Source organism: Procambarus clarkii, chromosome 24 (assembly GCF_040958095.1).
Source record: "Procambarus clarkii isolate CNS0578487 chromosome 24, FALCON_Pclarkii_2.0, whole genome shotgun sequence".
Classification (NCBI taxonomy): domain Eukaryota; kingdom Metazoa; phylum Arthropoda; class Malacostraca; order Decapoda; family Cambaridae; genus Procambarus; species Procambarus clarkii.
In genome coordinates this window covers 12,537,814-12,559,628 of record NC_091173.1, presented here as the reverse complement: position 1 = coordinate 12,559,628, position 21,815 = coordinate 12,537,814, and the positions used below count along the sequence as shown (strand labels likewise).

Here is a 21,815-nt window from a genome sequence, read left to right as displayed (position 1 = left end):
CAGCTGAAGAGTATATAAGAGCTATGGAAAAATGGGTGTGATATTTTGGTGTTAAATACGATAAAGATGGTAGTCTTAATATTCATTAGTCTATTTTGATGTAAAACAATTGAAAGATCCGGCATCACAAATTTCATGTAAACACAAATAAAAAATGTAAAATCACTGGATTCCCAAGACAAATGTCTCAGTGCCAACCAAATATTTAAATGCTATTACCCATTAAACAAATAATATATGTATGGAGGTCAAAATTTAAGCAGATCAAAACAATAAATTATAGTGAAAATCTGCTGATGCGTTGGATTTCTGAGGGTCAAAAAATCCTTATGAAACATAATGGGAAAAAGTAAACACATTTACTTCATTAAAAGTAAACTAAGATGGTGAATGGACAATTTTATGAACTAAAGTAATAGCAGAAATGACATAAGTAAAATATGACTCATAGTAAACTAAAAGTAACCAGTAGATAAAACACAAGTGCACTCTAAAGTATAAAGTATCAGCAAAAATGAACATAATGACAGAGTTCACACTTAAGTACGCACTTTAAAGATCGAGTTGCCTCTGTAAATGATATGAACAAGTTCCAAGGACATGTATTGGAAGGGAATATAGCTGAAACCTAAGGCCCCCAGCTCACAAGCAGCTGTGCTTGGAACATAAACTACTAGGTAGCAAGATGAGTGAGGAAGTAGGGGAGTGTGCAAATAAGCAAGAAATGGGTAAAGTTATAAGCAGAGGCGAAAGTAAAGTAGAGGGTGGAGAGGACAGGAATATACTCTCTTCCCCCACCATCAACACGGCAAGGAGGTTATCTTGAGATGATTTCGGGGCTTAGTGTCCCCGCGGCCCGGTCCTCGACCAGGCCTCCTTTTTTATACACACACTCAGGAAGCAGCCCGTAGCAGCTATATTAATTTCCAGGGACTTATTTACTGCTAGGTAACAGGGGGGATCTTGGTGAAAAAAAACTTTTTTGTCCATTTTTCTCCGCCTCCACCGGGGATCGAATCTGGAACCTCAGGACAACGAATCCGAAGCGCTGTCCACCCAGGAGGGAGTCTACCCCCTCTTCATTTTCGAACAAATCATTACAGTACTCTATGGATTAATTAGGTGTATAACAAAGTAAGTCAAACTTACATTTTAGTCATAAAGTGAGTGACAAAAGTGAGGTTTATTTAAATATTCTCTTTAAAGTATTCTCCTGTTGGAGTGTCTGGATGTTGTTATTGTTATTTTGTATTACTTGTTGGTGTTATTACTGTTTGTTGTTATTTCTTGTTGTTCTTATATGTGTTATTATTATTATTTGTTTGTTAGTTTTATTGTTATTACTTGTTATTGTTACTGTCAAATATAAATAATTAAGTTTGGCGGTTTGGTGAGTGACCTTTTGTTCGTTCGTTGTTTACATGAAACAGCTGATGGTGGGACAGTGTTGTGGATGCTGTGGTCAGGATGGCGTCCTCTTCCTCCTCTGGCGATCATGCTCCGTCTTTATTTAAAGTGAATTCTAATAGTAATGGTTACACAAGTAACACTAATCTTAGAGTGGAGAGATGTCCTTTGTGCAACCAGAAAACGAAAGCATTTTATTGCAAGGAGTGCGTGAGAAATGGAAACTTTTTTCATTCTCGGATGAGGCTGCCTGTAAGGTATGTGAGGATTTCCAAGTTTACGACGTAGTAGTTGAGTGTTGCATCAAGGCATACGATAAAGGAAGGCGCTACAATTTATACTAAAGTATGGTATAATAGTTATTGGTATTGAATTTCGAGTTAATGATGGCTGGAGTCGTGATACTGGTTACTTGTTAGTATTATGACGCAGGATCGCTCGCTGCTTACCTGTCTCAGTGTCCAAGGCAAGTGATCAAGGTACGGTCAAATCGTACACACGCATTTCGACCAGATTCAATTTCTAATTGTTAAAATACAGTAGTATATATATCATTGGGCGAAGTTGGGTTGGGTTTGGTAGGTTTTAATTAAAATACATTGATAAGCCATTTTGGGTGCAAAATAACCAGCTTCCTTGAGATTAGTCTGGTGGACCTTACATCTTGCCTATTGTACTTTTTTTTTTTTTTAGTTACATTTTTGACATTCTATTTTTTTTTTGTTTGTATTTTCTCTTGAACCCATGGATGAAGGGTGCTTCCATTTGCTTCAGTACATTCCACTTTTTGAACACCTGCATAGTGTACATGTATTTCTTAAATTTCTGATTAATTTGTTTCCCCTTTACTCTTCTGTACCTTTTTTTTTTTTTAATTCGCAGAAGCTGAGTACTGTATATCCAACTTGTTTATTCCATTCAGTATTTTGTACGTACAGTGGTTATCTTATCTCTTCTGGCCCTTTGTCCACTATACTTGTTAAGATTGTTCCCCTAAGATGTCTTTGTTGTGCCTGTGTACTTTGTTAACAGCCGATCCAGCGTTGGTTTAATACCTGCTTGATGGGGGTTCTGGGAGTTCTTTTACTTCCCAAGCCCGGCCCGAGGCCAGGCTTGACTATTGAGAGCTTGGTCCACTAGGCTGTTGCTTGCAGCAGCCTTATATTAAGGTTGTGATTATAGTGATCCAGAAGGTGGTTCAGACAGGAATTATATCACTGTATCCTAGGCATGGTAACACAGAAATCAGTGTTGTGCTATCATCTATATTAAGCAGTCCCTGTGGCATAGTTGTAAGACGCTCGCCTGGCATTTCGTGAGCACTTTGGCATGGGTTCGTATCCTGGCCAGAGGGGATTTACTGGGTGCAAATCCTGAACTGTATATTCTCATTACTCAACAGTAAAATGGGTACCTGGTTGTTAAACGATTTGGCGGGTTGTATGCCGGGGAATATTAAAATAAGGACCTGCCGAAACTCTATGCATGCTAGTGGCTGTACAAGAATGTAAGAACTCTTGTATATACTATATAAATAAATAAAATAGAAACAAAAATAATTGTGGAAGTCGCTGCAGCTGAACATCTTTAAACCTGTCATTAATTGTCTACAGAATTCTGTGTTGTCATATGTCCTTCCTTCTGGTGCTTGTCAACCTATTTTAACGGCAGTAAACTAACTTGCGGTAATCAGATGCATGAAATAAATCGAGGATAGACCAAGTAAAAAGGTTTGGACATACAATAAAGAGGAGACCAATTATTTGTTTATTTCTCTGTCATCCATTTCAATCCCCAATTACCTAATAAATGAAACCAGCTATGTCAATTTAATGCACAGAATAATACTGTTTGAGTAACAAACTCAGAAAACATTGGTATGGTAAGTGCTTATAACCTCCAAACAATTCACAAAGTGATTATAGGTTGCTATGAAATATACTTTAGCACACACAAAACTAAGCTATTCATTGTGTTTATAACTAATAATATTTTCTTCTTTGCAATTTATTGGGATAGCTGAAGTTGTGAAAATGGTACAGCCAGATCCAAGAAATACTACATGACTTGCACTTCACCCACACACATGACACACACAAGTACTTTAACCCAGTATTGTTTTTGTGGTTGGTTTGGGCACTATATTGTTCATTAGCCTTGAATTCTTAAGATTTAAAGAAAACAAATTTATATACTGTATTTTGTTGTACCACTATAGGACAAAATGCGAGTTTTGTGCCAATCAAAACTTCACCTACTATTTTATTAATTCTACTCTTAATAGAATTAATAAACAAATTCTATAGTGACTTTTGTGAAGAAAGTAAGAGAATTAAAATGAAGACATCCCAAAAAATTGTCTAATAATGAATACAAAGTGAGCAAGACAACTCTGATATTTTGGATGCTAAATCTTAGATCTTTAATTGGTATGCTCTTAAGTGACAATGATAAAGCACTAGATGACAGGAAGGCAGTGAGTAAGGTTAAAAGTGTGTTGACGACAGTTTTGTGTAGCATTGGAAAATTAAGAAAACAATGGCAGGATAGTTGTTCTTGGTGAAAGCCAAGAAATTATATGCCAATGAAGGAACTGGGTCCCAGTAATACAGTCGAGTTAATTCTAGACTCACAATCGCGAATTCCAGGTTCGAATCCCGGGCAGGACAGAAATGGTTGGGTACGTGTCCTATCCCCAAATACCCCTGTCCACCTAGCAGTAAATCGGTACCCAGAAGTCATTCATCTTGTTGTGGGGTCATCCTGGGGGGGGGTGTATGTACTGTATAAACCGGCTGCCTGTCCCCTGACACACTTTATTATTATATGAATTATATAATCTATCCTTGTCTGCTTTGTCATTTTCACTGAAAATTGTACATGTTGTGATCATATCAACTCTAGCACTTGTGTCTTACAGAAACTTCATTTAATTTCTTTAGTCTAGGCTCAGAACTCACCCACCTTATATTTTGTGTGTGACATAATGACTCTATACTCGTGCCGCTTGCATTATTCCAAAATTGGTCTGACTTATGTGCTGTGCAGGGTCCTAATTGAATCAGAATTCAGGTATCTAAATATTGTTTCTTTTTGCTGGCAACATCCTTGCACATAAAATTGATGATTCCATTTTATGTTGGCCTCAGGAAAGAGATTCAGTGTGATATCAACCCCATTTCTGGTTCAAAGGTTGATTTTCTGCTCTATTTGGTACTTTGTGTCTGGTTTCCTGTTGCCAGCACCCAGGTTCATTATTTTGCATTTGTCTGAGTTAAGCTCTTAAGTGCCACTTTTTAAAGCACGCCTTCAGTTTGTTCAGGTTATCTTTAGTTTCTTGAAGTTTTCCATTGTATGTATCCTCCCTCGTAATTTGTGCATCAGCAAACATTGAGGTATTTTCGTTCTAGAAAAGCATTTACATAAATCAGGAATAAAATAGCACTGATCCTTGTAGGATATCACTACTTTTTAGCTTCTTTTGCTTAGGTTCTCTCTCTCTTCCACTGTAATACTTTTCCAATTTCTTCAACTTGTGCATTAGCCTCATGAGGTGTGTTGTTTTGAAGGCTTATGACAATTAAAAAACATGCATTCTTCCCAACCTTTTCTGTCTTGTGAGGTCTCCTTCACATAGTTATATTGTTCTAGTCTAAATCTGTGCTGATGTTGTGGTGTAACTGCTCTTCTCTCCAAATGTTCTACCAGCTTGTGCTGTGATCTTTTCCGTCACCTTACATGGTGTGCATGTAGGGAAGACTGGTATGCACGCAGGGGACACAAGCGGTACATAATATTATATTATGTCGGTGGGGAGGAAGGTTGATTGCAGGGTGAGGTGTACAGTAGCTTAGGTTTTTGAAGGAGTGATGGTTGGCGCCTTGCCAGCATTATCACCCGACCCACCACCTGTTTGTTTCCCGTTATTATTGACACAACTCGGCCTCCTAATAACACGTTGTATTTTGACATACTTTACTTTACCTAAAGTCAAAATCTGTCGTACTAGAAAATAGTAGCGGCTCGCGAAGTTGACTGAATGTCCCGTTTTCTGTTCGTGAATCCTCTGGAAGGTTAGGATATGGCACTTCAGTATGACTGTTTCCTGGCGTTGGGAACGCTCACGAGAACGGGCTGATTGGCAAGCAAGACTTTTATTACACAGGTGGGTACAGGAAAAAAGACGCCTTTTGACACATTGCAAGCAAGTTCAGAATTTTCTATTCTCATACATTACTAGTGTTCACTGAAATGTGAGTAATCAATTGGTTCACTATCAGGTCTCCAGTTGTTTTCGGTTTAGGAGCCGCGACGGTGGAGGTGCCATATGTGCCCTGGCGTACGCTTCAAGGGTAAATCGCAAAGCCGTACGGCTAAATGAATGTTGCATGACGGCGGAAACGAATGCGGCGAATAAACACACTGATGGACAAATGAATGGGGAATCCAAAGAGTCCCTCAGGGGGCAGACACCGGTTTTCACCCGACACAGAGAACACTGGGTAGTAAAGGCAAAAACACGGCCCCCTCCTAAAATGCAAAAAAGTCTTTCAGTTCACACCCCCCAGGCAGAGCAGAAGCCAGCCGCACACCACGTCTGAGGGCACACCGGGAGCCCACCAAGACCTGCCATTCCTTGGCACCTCTCAGCCAAGCCGGTACCGGACACCGTTTTCCCGCCCCTGAAGAACCAGCCAGATAACGTTCAAAATCTATCAACTTTCCTGTGATTCATGGCAATATGTGCGCTAGAAGGCAGTATCAAAACGGGTAAAATCAGGAGCTTGATCCGGCGGCCCCCATCATTCAGGGATCCCTTCACAATGGTTGTACTATTCAAATCACTTGTGCCATCCCGTCTTGATTACTGCTTGATACTCTCCCCTTCAGAGCAAGAGAGATTGCTGAAATAGAGGGAATACAGAGAACATATACGGCACGCATAGACGAGATAAAGCACCTAAATTATTGGGATCGTCTCAAAGCTCTCCAAATGCACAAAGAAGATGAGAGATGTATCGAGTAATATATATATGGAAAATATGGCGGGCTAGTTCCCAATTTTTCACAGTAAAATAACAACATAATAAGGTGAACGATATGGAAGGAAATGCAGAACAGAGCCAGTGAAGAATATGGTTGTCAAAGGCACAAACAGAGAACACTGCATGAACATTAGAGGTTCACGGTTGTTCAACATCCACCCACCGATTATAAGAAATATTGCCGGAACTAAAATTTTCAAGAGAAAACTGGATAGTTTTCTTCAAGACGTGCCGGAAAAACTGCAGTGGATACTTGGGCCTGTGGACCGCTCCAAGCTCCAACTTATTGCACCAAGCTCTCACAAGTCAATCCTGGCCCCGAGCCGGGCTTGGGGAGTAGAAGATCTCCCAGAACCCTATCAAGGTATGATCAAGGTAAGGTAGGGAGTGAGAAAGTTATGCTGGAGAAGATAACTGTACGTACATCGGGAACTTCCTACCTGATGTGAGCAAGTTTGTTAAATTTAAATAAGAGATTCTAAATTAAATTATTTATTTTTATTAAAAAAATATGCACTGAATATACACTTTCTTATTCAGTGTTATTTGTATTGGACAGGTGGGAGCAGTGGTGGTCTTAAGGTTATTTAGCCCCCCTGGCCAATTCAGTCTTCACGTTTTAATAAAGTGCATTTTTGTTTTTATTAACTTAGATATAATTTTAAAGTGAGGTGAAAGTGTTTAACAAATATATATTTATATTTTGATACGTTTATTATAAAAGATTTGCTAAGAACATTCTAAATATTTAAAAGTTCATCATAGTTATTATTATTATTTGAGAATATACCAAAACAAGATCCATGGAAAAGACTAAATATTACCCCACCACAGTTATATGTTTTAGCAGTTTAATATTATTTGGAGGGCAAGATAAATACTACAGTAGTTTCAACATGAAAATGGCAATTTCCATGCAACACATCTTCTCCCCCCCCCCTAAATATAATAATAATAATCTTAGGCACTGCCTAACAGGCGAAGAAAGCAAAATCTTTAAATAGCTCAAATACCCTGCTCTCTCTCCCTCTCTGTCCCTTGACAGTGAAAGTAGTCTGACTAGTGAAATAGCAATTTGAGACAAAACGTAAAGCATAATACAATATCCACGAAACAAAAAAGCAGCACTTGGCAAAATTTAAAGCCAAAAATATTTCTTCCATGCAAAATCAAAAGTAAAACTAGAGTTGTACTTTTATGCTATAAAATGCAATAAAAATCTTGCTTGAGAGAGATAGAACATTACCTGATCACAAATAAATGAGCGATATACGGAGGACACAGTAATACAGGGTTACAGTGAAACTACAAAATCACTGTTGATAACTCAGTCTTCGTAAACGTGTCACCAACCTCTACTCGCATTATAGATCTCACCAATTCACTTCTAGACTGTGAAGAAGCTATAGATAGCAATAACATGTACTCAACCCTAGACCCATACCCTCTCCAATTCTATATTCAGAAATTGATGCTCCAGGTATACACACACATATTGGTAGCACAATAATTGCACATAATGAGAAAGTTATAGTGCTCAGAAAGATTACAATTACAAAAACACCTAGTACTATGATGTGGTCTTCGATGCACTGAGGGTAGAAACTTTTCCAACATATGCTTTTAAGAATATTTAATAAACCAAAATGTATCCTGGTAAACTGTACACTGGGATAGGCTACCGATGATGCCTCGACACACCTACTGCTAAAAAGATATATTTTGTTGTTATCCTCAACCACACGATTATCACAGACGTTTATTGTAATTACTTTAACACTTGTATGAATAAAGCGGGGAAATAGAGTAGGCTACCTGAAGTAATAAGCGTTTTAAAGCTTGGACATGTTGCTGTGTTACATGCGGCTACCGCCGTCTCCTGGTTGAAGAGTCAACAGCTGCACCGCGATTCTCATTGTATGTTTCAGTTTAACTATACAGTATGTTTATTTTTTTTTCCTGTTGCCTTATATAGTTTCATAATTTTTGTTTAACCAATGCACTATTGCTGCAGTTGCCATACAGGATCAGTCTTATTTGTAAATTATTTTCTCCAGTAGATCTTTCATTATATGTACACTGTTCATACTTAACAGTGCTTCACATGTTTGAAACAGGAAAGCTGATTTTAAATTTGTGTAAATTTTTAGCCAGCCCTTCACCAAAACATGGATTCGGCTATCCTAATCGGTGATGGTCCTTATTTTGTACATTTTTAAATCAGCCGACTTTGTTTAAAGAATTTAAGGGGTGCTTCATTCTTTTCTAGCCTTATTGTAAACACCCTAAATGAACCTAACCCAAACACCTTACGTAACCTTATCTAGGCAACCCGTCCTCGACTCAAGTCCATTACATTCAGCGGTCGACCCCACAGACGCATTCATAAATTTTAACATGCTGTTCATTCAAAACGGGAATTTTCTCAAGTATAAATTAATATTATAATATATTGGCATATTGTGTATATATGGGCATAGGATAGGTTAGGTTAGGTTAGGTGTTTAGGTTCTGTTGGCGATTATTTGTATTTGTAGTACGTGGGTGAAGCATTTACAGCGTTGTGATTCGAACAAAATTCCTCAGTGAAGCACTTGTTCCGGATATGTTCGAACGTCAGCAGTGAGTCGTGTGTAAACCGCTTTTCATTCATAAACAGAGGGTTTGGCGGGTGCATGGAATCACTTTTGGATCTTTGTTTGGAGGACGGGCTGATCTAAGCCTGACTATGTATAAATCTATAATAATAGTTGTTTTTATCATCTATATAGAGGGTACCACCTCTGGTTGCGTTTGTAAGGACCCTCGGCGTCGAAGACAACGATATGTAGCATCGGGGGAGCCTTGTGGGGCACCCACGTACACTCCTATTGTCTTCTTCTATCCCCCCCCCCCTTCCCAATATTGTATTTTGTCATTTACGTCTTTGGGGTTGGCCGCAGGATAGAATGGACTTGGTCTGATGACGGGTTGAATTCTGGCTTAGGCTGATTAACCAAATAGCCAAGTAACCCTTAAATTTTGAAAATTAAGTAATATTTTGCTTTAAATATTAATGAAGTTGTAACATTTTGATTATGTGATGTAAGATGTTATCATCCCTAAGAAGGTAGTCCTCTTGCATCTCTCTCTCTCTCTCCGAGTGAGCTGTTAACATGCGTCATTATCGCTGCGCATAAATATTTTAAAACTTATTTTGTGCTCATTGCTTTGCAAAACGAGAAAGCTGTGCACGCTTACGTTATGCGACCACATAGAGTACCCTAGTAAGATTTTCAGTCTTAGGACTACTTTGTTTGTAAAAGAAAATGTATCTCAATGATTGGTTGGAGTGTGAACTAGGTATAGCATCTAGAGTGCGGGGGTGATTTTAGAGATCACGATTAGGGCGATGGCAGTGGCCAACTTTTGGCTTTGGTACATGTTCTTTAAAGGTTGTAGGGTTGTTAGTTTTCTCGTTCTCACACTTACGTACCGTGAACACCTACTTTTACCAGATTAATATCGTCGAATAATTTTTTTTTTAATATCGTGATAATAGGATTTTTTCAATGGCGTTTTGTGCAGCAGTTTATAAAATACCACCCTAATGCATTAGGTTAAGGACATGAGAGTGATGATACAAGGTGCAGTAAGACTGTATTAGGGTCAGTCGAAGACTGTTACAGTTACAGCCCCGCTCCTGCGGCAGGTAAGTCCACTACGGGCTCACCATAGCCCATGATACTTGGAACTTTTGTTCTGAGTAGCTGAATCTAAAACAACAACTCTGTGTTGTACAGAAAATATAAAGATCGAGATGATGAGTGCTAGGGGCGACTAGAAGCTCGCATGAAGCAGATACCACCTAAGAAAGCCTGGCCGGGGGGACAGACACTGCCACCGGGCCTAGATACTGGATTACTAGTGACGAAGGCCGGCGTACCCCGGAACGGCACAGCCAAGTTGCGCCGACAGCGACCACGCATGTCCCTGATGGAGCCTCGCGGACAGCCCACCAGATTGGGTAGGTTGAAGATGCTGTGTGTTTCAACGCAAATGGGCTCGGAGATAATGTTGTCTACGGCGAAGAGCCCGGAGGTACAGGGCCCCGGAGTGTTGAGCATGTGGCAGGTAGTGTCCGGGCCCGTTTGGGACCTCAGGTTGCACTTGCTGTCCACCATGGCCATGCTGGATTTAGGACAAGGATTGGCCACACACTGTACTCTTCCGCTCACACCCTCATCCATCACCTGTACCCACACAGAACCACATATTAGCACTAATTTTTTATTGAATGATATTAGTATGCAATAAGCAAATTAGTTAAGTATAATTAGTCATCTTTCTAGCTGTTTTATCATTAAAGTTTTACCCTATAAATTTTGCCAATAAAATTCTTGCTGCTCTAATTTTAAGCTACAAGTTTTTTTCACTTTACTGGACTTTTCGCGCCAGCCACATCTACAATGATTTGTATAAAATCGCTTCATAAAAAACTTCTTAATCTAAAATGAAGTTAATAGCAAATTTCCTGATTACCAGCATCAAAATTATAATTGTCTTCTAAAACAGATGTAATTACCTTGAGAACTTGGCCGTTGGGACAGGGACCCTTGGTGTAGGGAGCGTAGCAGGCTTTGGTTGGGGCATAGTAAACAAGGCCCGGGGCACAGTCACACTCGCCCTGACCAAATTCATTAGTGATGAGCTGCTGGGTGGGTGGGCAAACTTGGGCGGTCCTGGTGCTCAGGCACGCCCCATTTTTCGTGGCTGCTTGGCCCACCCCACAAGGCACCGGTTCACATACAGGCTTGACTGGAAAAAGTTTGACACCATGAAATGAACTCGTAACACACATTGTCATACAAATTTTAGTCTTTAGTGGGTTGTGCACATATGTTTATTGGTTTGTGAATTGCGGACGTGTAATTATTGTAATTACTCGATAAGGTATTAAGAACAGTCAAACTTTGTTACAGATATTTTCTATGAAATAGTTCACTGAAAATGTAGGGAAACCGAAAGCGTGTTTTACTTGTTTTCGTCAGATGTAGTGGCAGAGGATGATGGAGAGAGTTATTTCAGTGATTTCGGTCACCGTCAGCCTGGGATGATGGAGGTTAGGGTCGGTAGTGGCCCTCGGCAACGTGAAAGTTTCATGCTTGAGCCTGGCACGAGGGAAAGGGAGCAATGTTGGCTTTCCGTACACTAATGGTAACATTTGTGACTAAGAGGGTACACCAGTCTAAACGTTTTTGAGCTCTGGCTATTTCAGTACCAGTTAATTCTGTTTAGTGTATTATCCTCCCTTCCTGCTGACTTTTCTCTTCCATTCCCACTGAATGGAGAAGTCTTCCCCCCCTTCCCACCGAATCTTCCCCTCCGCCTCACCCCTACTTTCCCGCTGACTCTTCTCCAACCCCAGCTCCCGTTGACTCTGCCCCCCCCCCCCCCCCACCATCGACAGACTCCCTTTCCCGCTGACTCCTTTTCCCCCGACAGTCTACGATAATTTACATTCTGGTAACCCTACATGAAGGTACCCCCCCCCCCTCCCCTCCCAGTGACGGCAGTAGCGATAGCAGAAGTAAAGCTGGTAACAGTTGGGTAACCGGAAATGGGATGTCGCTGATAAAAATGGACAAGGGAAGCGGCCCCTTGTAGAAACAGTCTTATTTATCATTGACGGGCTAATGTACTCCGTAGCCTGGACGAGGCTGTCAGTGCGGTCACCCATCCAGTTGGTGGTGGGATTGCCTCGACGTCTGGCTTTGGATTAGAGAAGGCAAAACGGGTTGTGAGGGAGGCTAGTGCGTGGTAGGGTGACTAGGGTCTGATGTCGGGAGTGGTGGGGGGGGAGAGGAACGGGTTTTTTTATTATTATTGTTGCCAACCCATCCCAGTTATTTCCGGTTTTCCCCTCTCCTCTCATGGCTGTGAGGTACAGCTCTTCCACAGGGGGGGTGTTTTATTTTCTCAATACAAGTGCAGCAATGTTGTTTAACAGTTCTTCGTGTATTTTATTATGATAATTAGTGATATAGGGGATGAATTCTTATAGCTTATTATTATGAAACACGATTTTTGCTGCATATATATAAGTGATAAGACTTGTTTTGTAGGGGGGGTTCATTAGCTCCTATTCACAAATAGGTAGTTTCTTGCGGTTCTCCACCATGCTAAGCCTCGTGTTTGTTATGCTACATGCGAAAATTTAAAGGAAGGTGAATGTCTAGACCATTTGCATACATTAAGAACACGTTAAGCCTAAGTCCTAGTATTAATTCTGGCAGGACTTAACTGGTAACATGTAGCTTCTCTGAAATCTCTCCTCTCACTGTGACATTACTGCTTACCCAGTGGGCACCATATCCAAGAGTAACGTTAATTCAACGTTATCATTGTTGAATAACGTCATTCCTGCCAGGTTCTCAATGTTGAACAGGAGTCCCACGTAGGGTATTGTTTTACAGGCTTTCTGACAGTTGCAAAATTCTGTTTTTATCACCCCTAAATTTGTATCAGATTTGTGTGGCAGGTTTTTCCACCCCATATACTGTGGTGTCCCATTTCCGCTGGAACACCATAAAGGGTTGTACAGTATTTAATATTTCACATACCAGATCAAGCAGTCAGTTCACACAGAATATTGGGTGGCGACAGTCTTTAGCTCCTGGAGATTACAAAGTCACAGCTTTTGAGTATTCACAGGTCTGGCGAGGTCAGGTCGGGTCAAGTGACCTCGCTTTCCGCTAAGTTGATAATTGCAGAGGTTTTGCTTTGTTCCTTCCATCAAACAAGCCGGTGTGGTAGCCATAAGCTATCTTCCTACTTTATTGGTGATGCTTTTTACATCACTTAATACTGCTGAACAGACAAGTTCCATTCCTTGTCTTTTGAATACTCTTAAATTGATGGTGGCAGCACCTCTAATCTTCCTTCTACCTCTTTCTATCCACAAACTTCTCCCTTCCATCTACACCTTATCTACTAACGCATGCTAGCCCTTCTTACTAACACTTTGCACTCATCTTCCTGTCCCTTTCTTTCTAAGTCTACTCCCCCCCATCTCATTTTCTATCCTTAAACTTTCATTTTTACCTGCTAATTCCTCCTCACTCTTCACCCTTTCACCTCACCCCTGCATTTTCTTACTTTTCTTTCTTTATTTTTTGATACGTTACACCGCCTTCCATGGTGATTGCCTGATCTGTGAGGCTGTCTTTTGTAGCCTAAAGACTCACATAGCCAGCCATAGTCAGGCTGATTCGGTAACTCCAACAGAAACTTGTCCAGTTCTCTGTTGAAATCTTTCACTGTTGTTCCAGCAATACTACTTATATTTGTTGGCAGGCGACTGAAGAGTCACGGGCCTTGTATTTCAATCCATCCTCAAAAAATGATAGTTTATATAGACTGTTCCATCCAAAATTTATTTTGTACTGTTGTAATACTACAAAGGGCATACCAAAAGAGAAACGGAAACATATATATATATATATATATATATATATATATATATATATATATATATATATATATATATATATATATATATATATATATATATATATATATATATATATATATAATGTATAAACACACAACGCAACCTGCCCCAGGTATAAATAAGCAGTTCTAGGCCTAATACGCTCCATCTTAGGGCTAATTAAATCATATATATATTCTATACTAAGTTTAGATGAGTAGACTTGGCTGGTACCTTCTTTCTCAGGCCTTCTACGAAGTTATAAGTATAAAACATGGTCTATTTTGGGCGCAATAGTCCATATGTTGTACTTCCATCCATAGTAATAATAGATACTATTTTTTTGACGACTGATTGGATGTTTACACTGTGTTCTCTAATTGTTTATGGTACCCCGACTTTACATGAGGTAAAATGTGTGTTAAGTCTGAGTGAAAACTTACATTCTGAAGTGGTAAGTTTGACCCATTGACCCCGGGGACAGGGCCCCTGGGTGAGGAGGCGGACACACTGCCCCGTGCTAGGCCACACAACCTCGCTAGCCAATGGGTTGCAGTGCACGGTGACGCGCATGTCCTTGAGCATGGTGTCCACCCCGGCGCCCAGCTTGCACCTGGCATTATCATCTTGCTGAAGGATGTTGGGTTTACAGCCAGGTGTCCTAAGGCACTTCTCGTGAGCTATAGCTCTGTTAAGTTCTTCTATATCATCCGGTGTGTATATCTTGTCCGGATCCAGGCTTTGCGGCGCTGCTATCACAGTTGTCAGTACCAAAAACACAACAAGAACTACACACGTAACACCCTCCATGACTGTAAGGCCTCTAAACGTGGGTTGGAAAATTAGCTGCGCCTCAGACACACACACTCCTTCGCAACGCCGCCTTGGAACACTGGCCAGCTCCAGGTTCCACTGGCTTTTATATAGCGTTTACGTTTGCACCAGTGGCGTAACACGCGCCGCGGCGGCTCCAGCCCAACTGGTGAATTCATGACGATCCGCGTGCAGTCCTTTTCTTGCCAAGTTTACCTTTAAAAAATGTTTACAACCGATATAATCATCATCTTGGCGTGTTACTTATAAGTTAAGTTGTAATTGATTAATCTGATCACGCTGCCTGTTAACGGTTATCAGACCACACTTCCTTGTATCTGTAGCTTAAAGCCACGATTTCTTACAGCTTTATCCTGGGCCATTCTCCTTTAAATTTTTCTCTATATCATTTTGAAGCTATCAGTAGGGAAAAAATGTCAAAAAGTACTCTTCGTCAGAAAAAGAGTACTTTTTTTCGAGACATTTTTTCCTTGAGCTAAGTTCTTTTTCATTTAGACTTCCTTTAATTCTCTCGTTATGTTTTGGAATATCTCAGTCGAAGCTTGCCATTTATAATATTTATATTCTGACAAATAAAAATAAGAAATAGAAGAACTTAGACGCTAGAATCTTAAGGAAATGAGATCGCCCGATGTATTTATTTATAAATATATAATATAATATATAATTTAGATAAATCAATGTAAAATACTGTAAATAGAGATTGTTAGCAATGTTTTAATAAATTATTTTACTGGGGGGACATGAAAAGACTAATCTTCTTAAAATAGTATTATGCGTTAAATTTCTTAAAATTAAATAAGGTATTAAATTCTTTTAAATTGAATTTAAAAACTTTTTTATTTTAGAGGGGGGACGTGAAAACGTTACTTTATATATTATTTTACTTTGATGACATAAATATTTTATATTAAAGCATTATCTTATATTATAGATCTTTATATATACATAAGTTTACATTAGGAAAAATTATTGAGGAAGATTATCTTCCTTGGCCAAGAAGGTAAAGGATCATTTGACCACGCTACCTGTAACTCTATAATCTAGTCAGTGGCATCGCCTCCTTATAACTATATTCTAGTTACACCCTTGTCTGTCTAGGTATTGTCTGGCTGTGGTCTCGATAAAGCACCTAAATTATTGGGATCGTCTCAAAGCTCTCCAAATGAAACTCTCCACTAGAGTGGAGAGTTTCATTTCTCTCGTCTCCACTAGAAAGGAGACGAGAGAGATACCACTTAATATACACGTGGAAAATACTGGAAGGCCAGGTCCCTAATCTATACAGTAAAATAACAACGTACTGGAGTGAACGATATGGAAGAAAATGCAGAATAGAACCAGTGAAGAGCAGAGGTGCCATAGGCACAATCAGAGAACTACTGTATAAACATCAGAGGTCCGCGGTTGTTCAACGTCCTACCAGCGAGCATAAGAAACATTGCCGGAACAACCGTGGACATCTCTAGAGAAAACTAGACTGTTTTCTAAAAGAAGTTCCGGACCAACCGGGCTGTGGTGGGTATGTGGGCCTGCGGGCCGCTCCAAGCAACAGCCTGGTGGACCAAACTCTCACAAGTCAAGCCTGGCCTCGGGCCGGGCTTGGAGTAGAACTCCCAGAACCCCATCAAGCAGGTCTCGTACATGTAAACAATCATTCCCACGGGCGTACCTCGTCTTGTAACTACACTTAGGTAATTACACACACAAACACACTCATGTTGAGAGGCAGGGCCAAAGAGCCAAAGCTCAATCTGCGCAAGCACAACTAGGTGAGAGAGAGAGAGAGAGTGTGAGAGAGTGTGAGAGAGAGAGTGTGAGAGAGAGAGTGAGAGAGAGTGTGAGAGTGTGAGAGTGTGTGAGAGAGAGAGAGAGAGAGAGAGAGAGAGAGAGAGAGAGAGAGAGAGAGAGAGAGAGAGTGAGAGAGAGTGTGAGAGAGAGAGAGAGAGAGAGAGTGTGAGAGTGTGAGAGTGTGAGAGTGTGAGAGAGAGAGAGAGAGAGAGTGTGAGAGTGTGAGAGAGAGTGTGAGAGAGAGTGTGAGAGAGAGTGTGAGAGAGAGTGTGAGAGAGTGTGTGAGAGAGAGTGTGAGAGAGAGTGTGAGAGAGAGAGTGTGAGAGTGTGAGAGAGAGTGTGAGAGAGTGTGTGAGAGAGAGTGTGAGAGAGAGTGTGAGAGAGAGTGTGAGAGAGAGAGTGTGAGAGTGTGAGAGAGAGTGTGTGAGAGAGAGTGTGTGAGAGAGAGTGTGTGAGAGAGAGTGTGAGAGAGAGAGAGAGAGAGAGAGAGAGAGAGAGAGAGAGAGAGAGTGTGAGAGAGAGTGAGAGAGAGAGAGAGAGAGAGAGAGAGAGAGAGAGAGAGAGAGAGAGAGAGAGAGAGAGAGAGAGAGTGAGAGAGAGTGTGAGAGAGAGAGAGAGAGAGAGAGAGAGAGAGAGAGTGTGAGAGAGAGAGAGAGAGAGAGAGAGAGAGAGAGAGAGAGAGAGAGAGAGTGAGAGTGAGAGAGTGAGAGAGAGAGAGAGTGAGAGAGAGTGAGAGTGAGAGTGAGAGTGAGAGAGAGAGAGAGAGTGAGAGAGAGAGAGAGAGAGAGAGAGAGAGAGAGAGAGAGAGTGAGAGTGAGAGAGTGAGAGAGTGAGAGAGAGAGAGAGTGAGAGAGAGTGAGAGTGAGAGAGAGAGAGAGTGAGTGAGTGAGTGTGAGTGAGTGAGTGAGTGAGTGTGTGTGAGTGAGTGAGTGAGTGAGTGAGTGTGTGTGTGTGTGTGTGTGTGTGTGTGTGTGTGTGTGTGTGTGTGTGTGTGTGTGTGTGTGTGTGTGTGTGTTCGTTCCCCCCCCCCCCCCCTCTGTCACCTGAGGACCACATAAAGAATATTGTGCGAGGAGCCTGTGCCACGCTTTCTAACTTCAGAATTGCTTTTAAATACATGGATGGCGATATACTAAAGAAATTGTTCACGACTTTTGTTAGACCAAAGTTGGAATATGCAGCGGTTGTATGGTACCCATATCTTAATTAAGAAGCACATCAACAAACTGCCAAAGGTGCAAAGACATGCCACTAAGTGGCTCTCAGAACTGAAGGACAAGAGCTACAAGGAGAGGTTAGAGGCATTAAAAATGCCAAAATTAGAAGATAGAAGAAAAAGGGGTGATATGATCACTACGTACAAAATAGTAACAGGAATTGATAAAATTGATAGGGAAGATTTCCTGAGACCTGGAACTTCAAGACCAAGAGGTCATAGATTTAAACTAACTAACACAGATGCCGAAGAAATATAAGAAAATTCACTTTCGCAGAGTGGTAGACGGTTGGAATAAGTTAGGTGAGAAGATGGTGGAGGTTCAAGACCGTCAGTTTGTTTGTTGTTTCAGATTTAGCTACTCAGAACGAAGTGTCCATGTAGCACGGGCTATGGTGAGCCCGTAAGACCTGTCAGTAGTTTCAAAGCGTTATATGACAAAGAGTGCTGGGAAGACGGGACACCACGAGCGTAGCTCTCATCCTGTAATTACACTTAGGTAATTACACACGCACCCTTGTTAAAAAAAAAATTACTTCCCCACCCCGTCTTCTATCCAGACAGGTTCTGGGTTAATTTCATAGGGAAATTTCTTATACCCAATGCCTTTGTTCACCTAGCATTAAATATTTACATGGTAAGGTCTGTTGTTGGATAGGGGAGACCCCGCTAAAGTTAACAGGTTTCCTGTCCCTAGCAGTGGGGAATCTCAAAATACATTTGAGAAGAACCCTTCACAAGTCGCAGGCTTCTTGTTTTTATTATGGACTGATAAGTGTAACAGTTGCCAAGTAGATCAGGTATGTAAAAAAAAGAACGCATTGGCGGACTTAGGGTATATGTTTGCTTACAAACCTAATGATAGGTTGATGATCAAACAAGAAAGCAACCCGTCATCGACTCAAGTCTATTATATCCAGCGGTCAACCCACACAGACGCATTCATAAATTTTAACATGCTGTTCATTCAAAACGGGAATTTTCTGAAATATAAATTAATATTATAATATATTAGCATATTGTGCATATATAGGCATAGGTTAGCTTCACGTGGGTGAAGCATATACAGCGTTGTGGTTCGAACAAAATTCGCATTTGTTCCGGAAAGTGTTCGAACGAAATAAGTTTCGAGTCGTGTGTAAAGCGTTTTCATATCATAAACGGGGGTTTGGCGGGTGGATGGAATCACTTTTGGGTCTTTGTTTAGGAGGACGGGCTGGATACAAATATTAAATACAAATAAAATAGCAAAATATTACTTAATTTTCAAAACTTTAAATAAGATTTAAAGTAGACGATTTGGTTAACCAGCCTAAGCCAGAATTCTCCCAGCCCGTCCTCCAAACAATGACCCAAAGTCCATTCCATGCACCCGCCAAACCCAGTGTTTATGAATTGAAAAACGATTTACACACGTTAACTGATTTCGTTCGAACACTTCCGGAACAAGTGCTTCACTGACTGAATTTTGTTGGAACTACAACGCTGTAAATGCTTCACCCACGTACTGCAAATACAAATAATCGCCAACAGAACCTAAATACATAACCTAACCTAACCTATGCCTATATATGCACCATATGCTAATATATTATAATATTAATTTATATCCAGCAGTATAAAGACGGCTGGAAAGGCCTGAGTCCTAGAGCTGAAGCTGGATCCTGGAGACACTTCATAGGAAGGCACATGCATGCACCGGTCAATGTCACTAGAGAAAATGATAGAATAGGATTTTATGTTGTGATGACAGTCCTTGGTAACCAGACACTCGAAGGATCCGGCAAGGCGACTGCTGGACGCCATGTTTGTGGCCACCATGGCCTCAGTAACGGCAATATTCTCGCGGAGTTGACGCGCAGTTGGGATGGGGATAAGTCTGTTCATTGTATTTATCTAATAACATTTACCTATAAGCTCCTTATATTGTTTTGATTTCATTATTTAATGCTATGGTTGGTGTATAATAATCCTCGGTAGTTGGAGAATGCCTGGAATGACGTTATAGGAGTATTATGATTGGTGGACGCAAAGTGTGACATCATCCACGTCTGGGGATTGGTCACTGGGCTTTGTCCTTTACTTGTGAGGATGAATGACACAAATATTGCGTAACAGCAAAACAACCTGGCCCGGATTATGGGAAAATTAATGACGATGTTGGAATTCCATGTAATAACAGATAGGTGACCGTGCGTTTGTGATTCCGTAGCTTAGTGCGTAAGGTACGCACTAAGCTACGGAATTTACACAATTCCACAGCACACATGCCATGTTCTGCATAAATCCACAAGGGCCGTGACGAGGGTTCGAACATATGTCTGAGAGGATCCCAGACGCTACCTTAATCGACTGAGCTACGACATGGTCAAAAGAATTGCAACCGGGAAATCATCCTGATTTACCAACGGATCCTGCAGTGTCTCCGATACACAAACCAGGGTTTTACGCAATTCCCCCCCCCCCCATGCACTTGAGCTATGCCAATAGGCTGTTCTACCTCTTCGCCCTTACTTCATTACATTTGATGCATCTATTGTGATTTCTGTGAGATAGAGTAACCAGGTTAACCATGTCTGCTTATAGTACATGTTGCTTCATATGATAGTTGTCTGCTTATGTTACACGTTGCTGCATGTGTTAGATGTTTGCTTATATTACATGTAGCTACATATGTTAGATATCCGATTACATTACACGTCGCTACATGTGTTAAATGTCTGTGTATATTACATGTCGCTACACGTGTTAGATGTGTACTTATATTACATGTTGCTGCATATGTTATATGTCTGCATATATTGCATGTTGCTGCACATGTCAGATAGATGTCTGTTATATTAAGTGTCGCTGTACATGATAGCTGTCTGCATATGTTACAGCCCCGTGAAGGGAGTGGCGTATGCAGTGCTCAGAGCAATCTACTTAAAAGCGAATAGTTCAGGTTTAGATTTCCGGACACATCGAAACGTTTGGGCAACGTTCTCCGACATACCTCACGCCTTTGTTGACCTGGTAGTAAATAGGTTACCGGGAGTTAGACAGCTGTTGTGGGTTGCATTCTGAGGGCGAAGACCTTAGAGGGACCAGGATAGTCTCGGCCTGACAGTGTTGAATCATTTTATGACTAAGGAGTGTGGGCCAGGATTCATCATCTAGCATTCACACAATCATTTTCTAAACGTGTACATTTTTCCTTAATTATGGTGGCTTTGATTACATTTATTGAACAGTTTACGAGCTTCAAAACTTCACTACATAGTCATTATTGTTTAAAAATTTTAAACAAAGCCGTCATGATGGATGAAAGATGTACTGGTTTCGTAAGTGGATAAATAAATTATGTATCATTCCTAGCCCAGGAAACAGCACCTCCGGAGGCTCACAGCACTGACAATATGCTTCACTTTCCTGGTAATTTTGGTGAAAGTTTTTATGCCGCGGGTGTGAGACGGCGGCGGTGTTGATGCCTGGCCAGTCGTTACCCAGGTCACGACTTGGGTTACCGTTACCTGTGGCAGGTGGCTACAGGTGACGGGTTACCCAGTCCGACTTGGGTTACCGTTACCTGTGGCAGGTGGCTACAGGTGACGGGTTACCCAGTCCGACTTGGGTTACCGTTACCTGTGGCAGGTGGCTACAGGTGACGGATCTCCCAATCATGAGTGCACTCCAGGTGCAAACTCTGTGAGCAGGAACTGGGGCATGAGCTTGCACACTACATCACCAAATGCCCAGTTATCAGACCATTCAGACCCATTGGCATGAGGTACCTGGAACTTTGCAGTTACTTTATTCACTCTGGTAGTGCACGGTGCACTACAACAACTAGGCCATGATGTCAGGACTCAGGGTGGGTCACAAACTAGCCATGACGTCATAACTTCAATAGTTCATAGTGCATAATAAAGGACCATGACGCAGTTGGGAAAGATTTTTATTGTTTGAATTGTCTTCTGTTGTGTGTATGCAAATAGCATATATTGGGACAAGGTCTTGACACACATTAGGCATACAGTGGTCATTGTAAATAATGCATATCTAGTTTTCT

At 41.0% G+C, this 21,815-nt stretch overlaps 2 protein-coding genes across 5 annotated transcripts in view; one reads left to right on the top strand and one right to left on the bottom strand.

Annotated features, from left to right (window-relative positions):
- Positions 1-1,048: 1,048 nt before the first annotated feature.
- The window catches only part of Atg14 (autophagy related protein 14), a 78,499-nt gene continuing 57,732 nt past the window's right edge, over positions 1,049-21,815 (top strand). The window contains exon 1 of one of the 4 annotated variants that reach the window (XM_045747919.2): positions 1,049-1,664. In XM_045747919.2, coding sequence (XP_045603875.2) covers positions 1,468-1,664 — 197 coding nt within the window. In that variant the 5' untranslated portion in view covers positions 1,049-1,467. The remainder of the gene's footprint in view (positions 1,665-21,815) is intronic. The other 3 variants (XM_045747917.2, XM_045747918.2, XM_069330630.1) reach the window with 3 other exon arrangements.
- LOC123761746 (uncharacterized) lies at positions 7,148-14,907 on the bottom strand. The gene is made up of 3 exons (XM_045747920.2): positions 14,367-14,907; positions 11,017-11,249; positions 7,148-10,684 (listed from the first exon to the last, which is right to left on the bottom strand). The coding sequence occupies exons 1-3, from the start codon at positions 14,731-14,733 to the stop codon at positions 10,262-10,264; spliced, it is 1,023 nt and encodes a 340-aa protein (XP_045603876.1). The 5' UTR covers positions 14,734-14,907; the 3' UTR covers positions 7,148-10,261.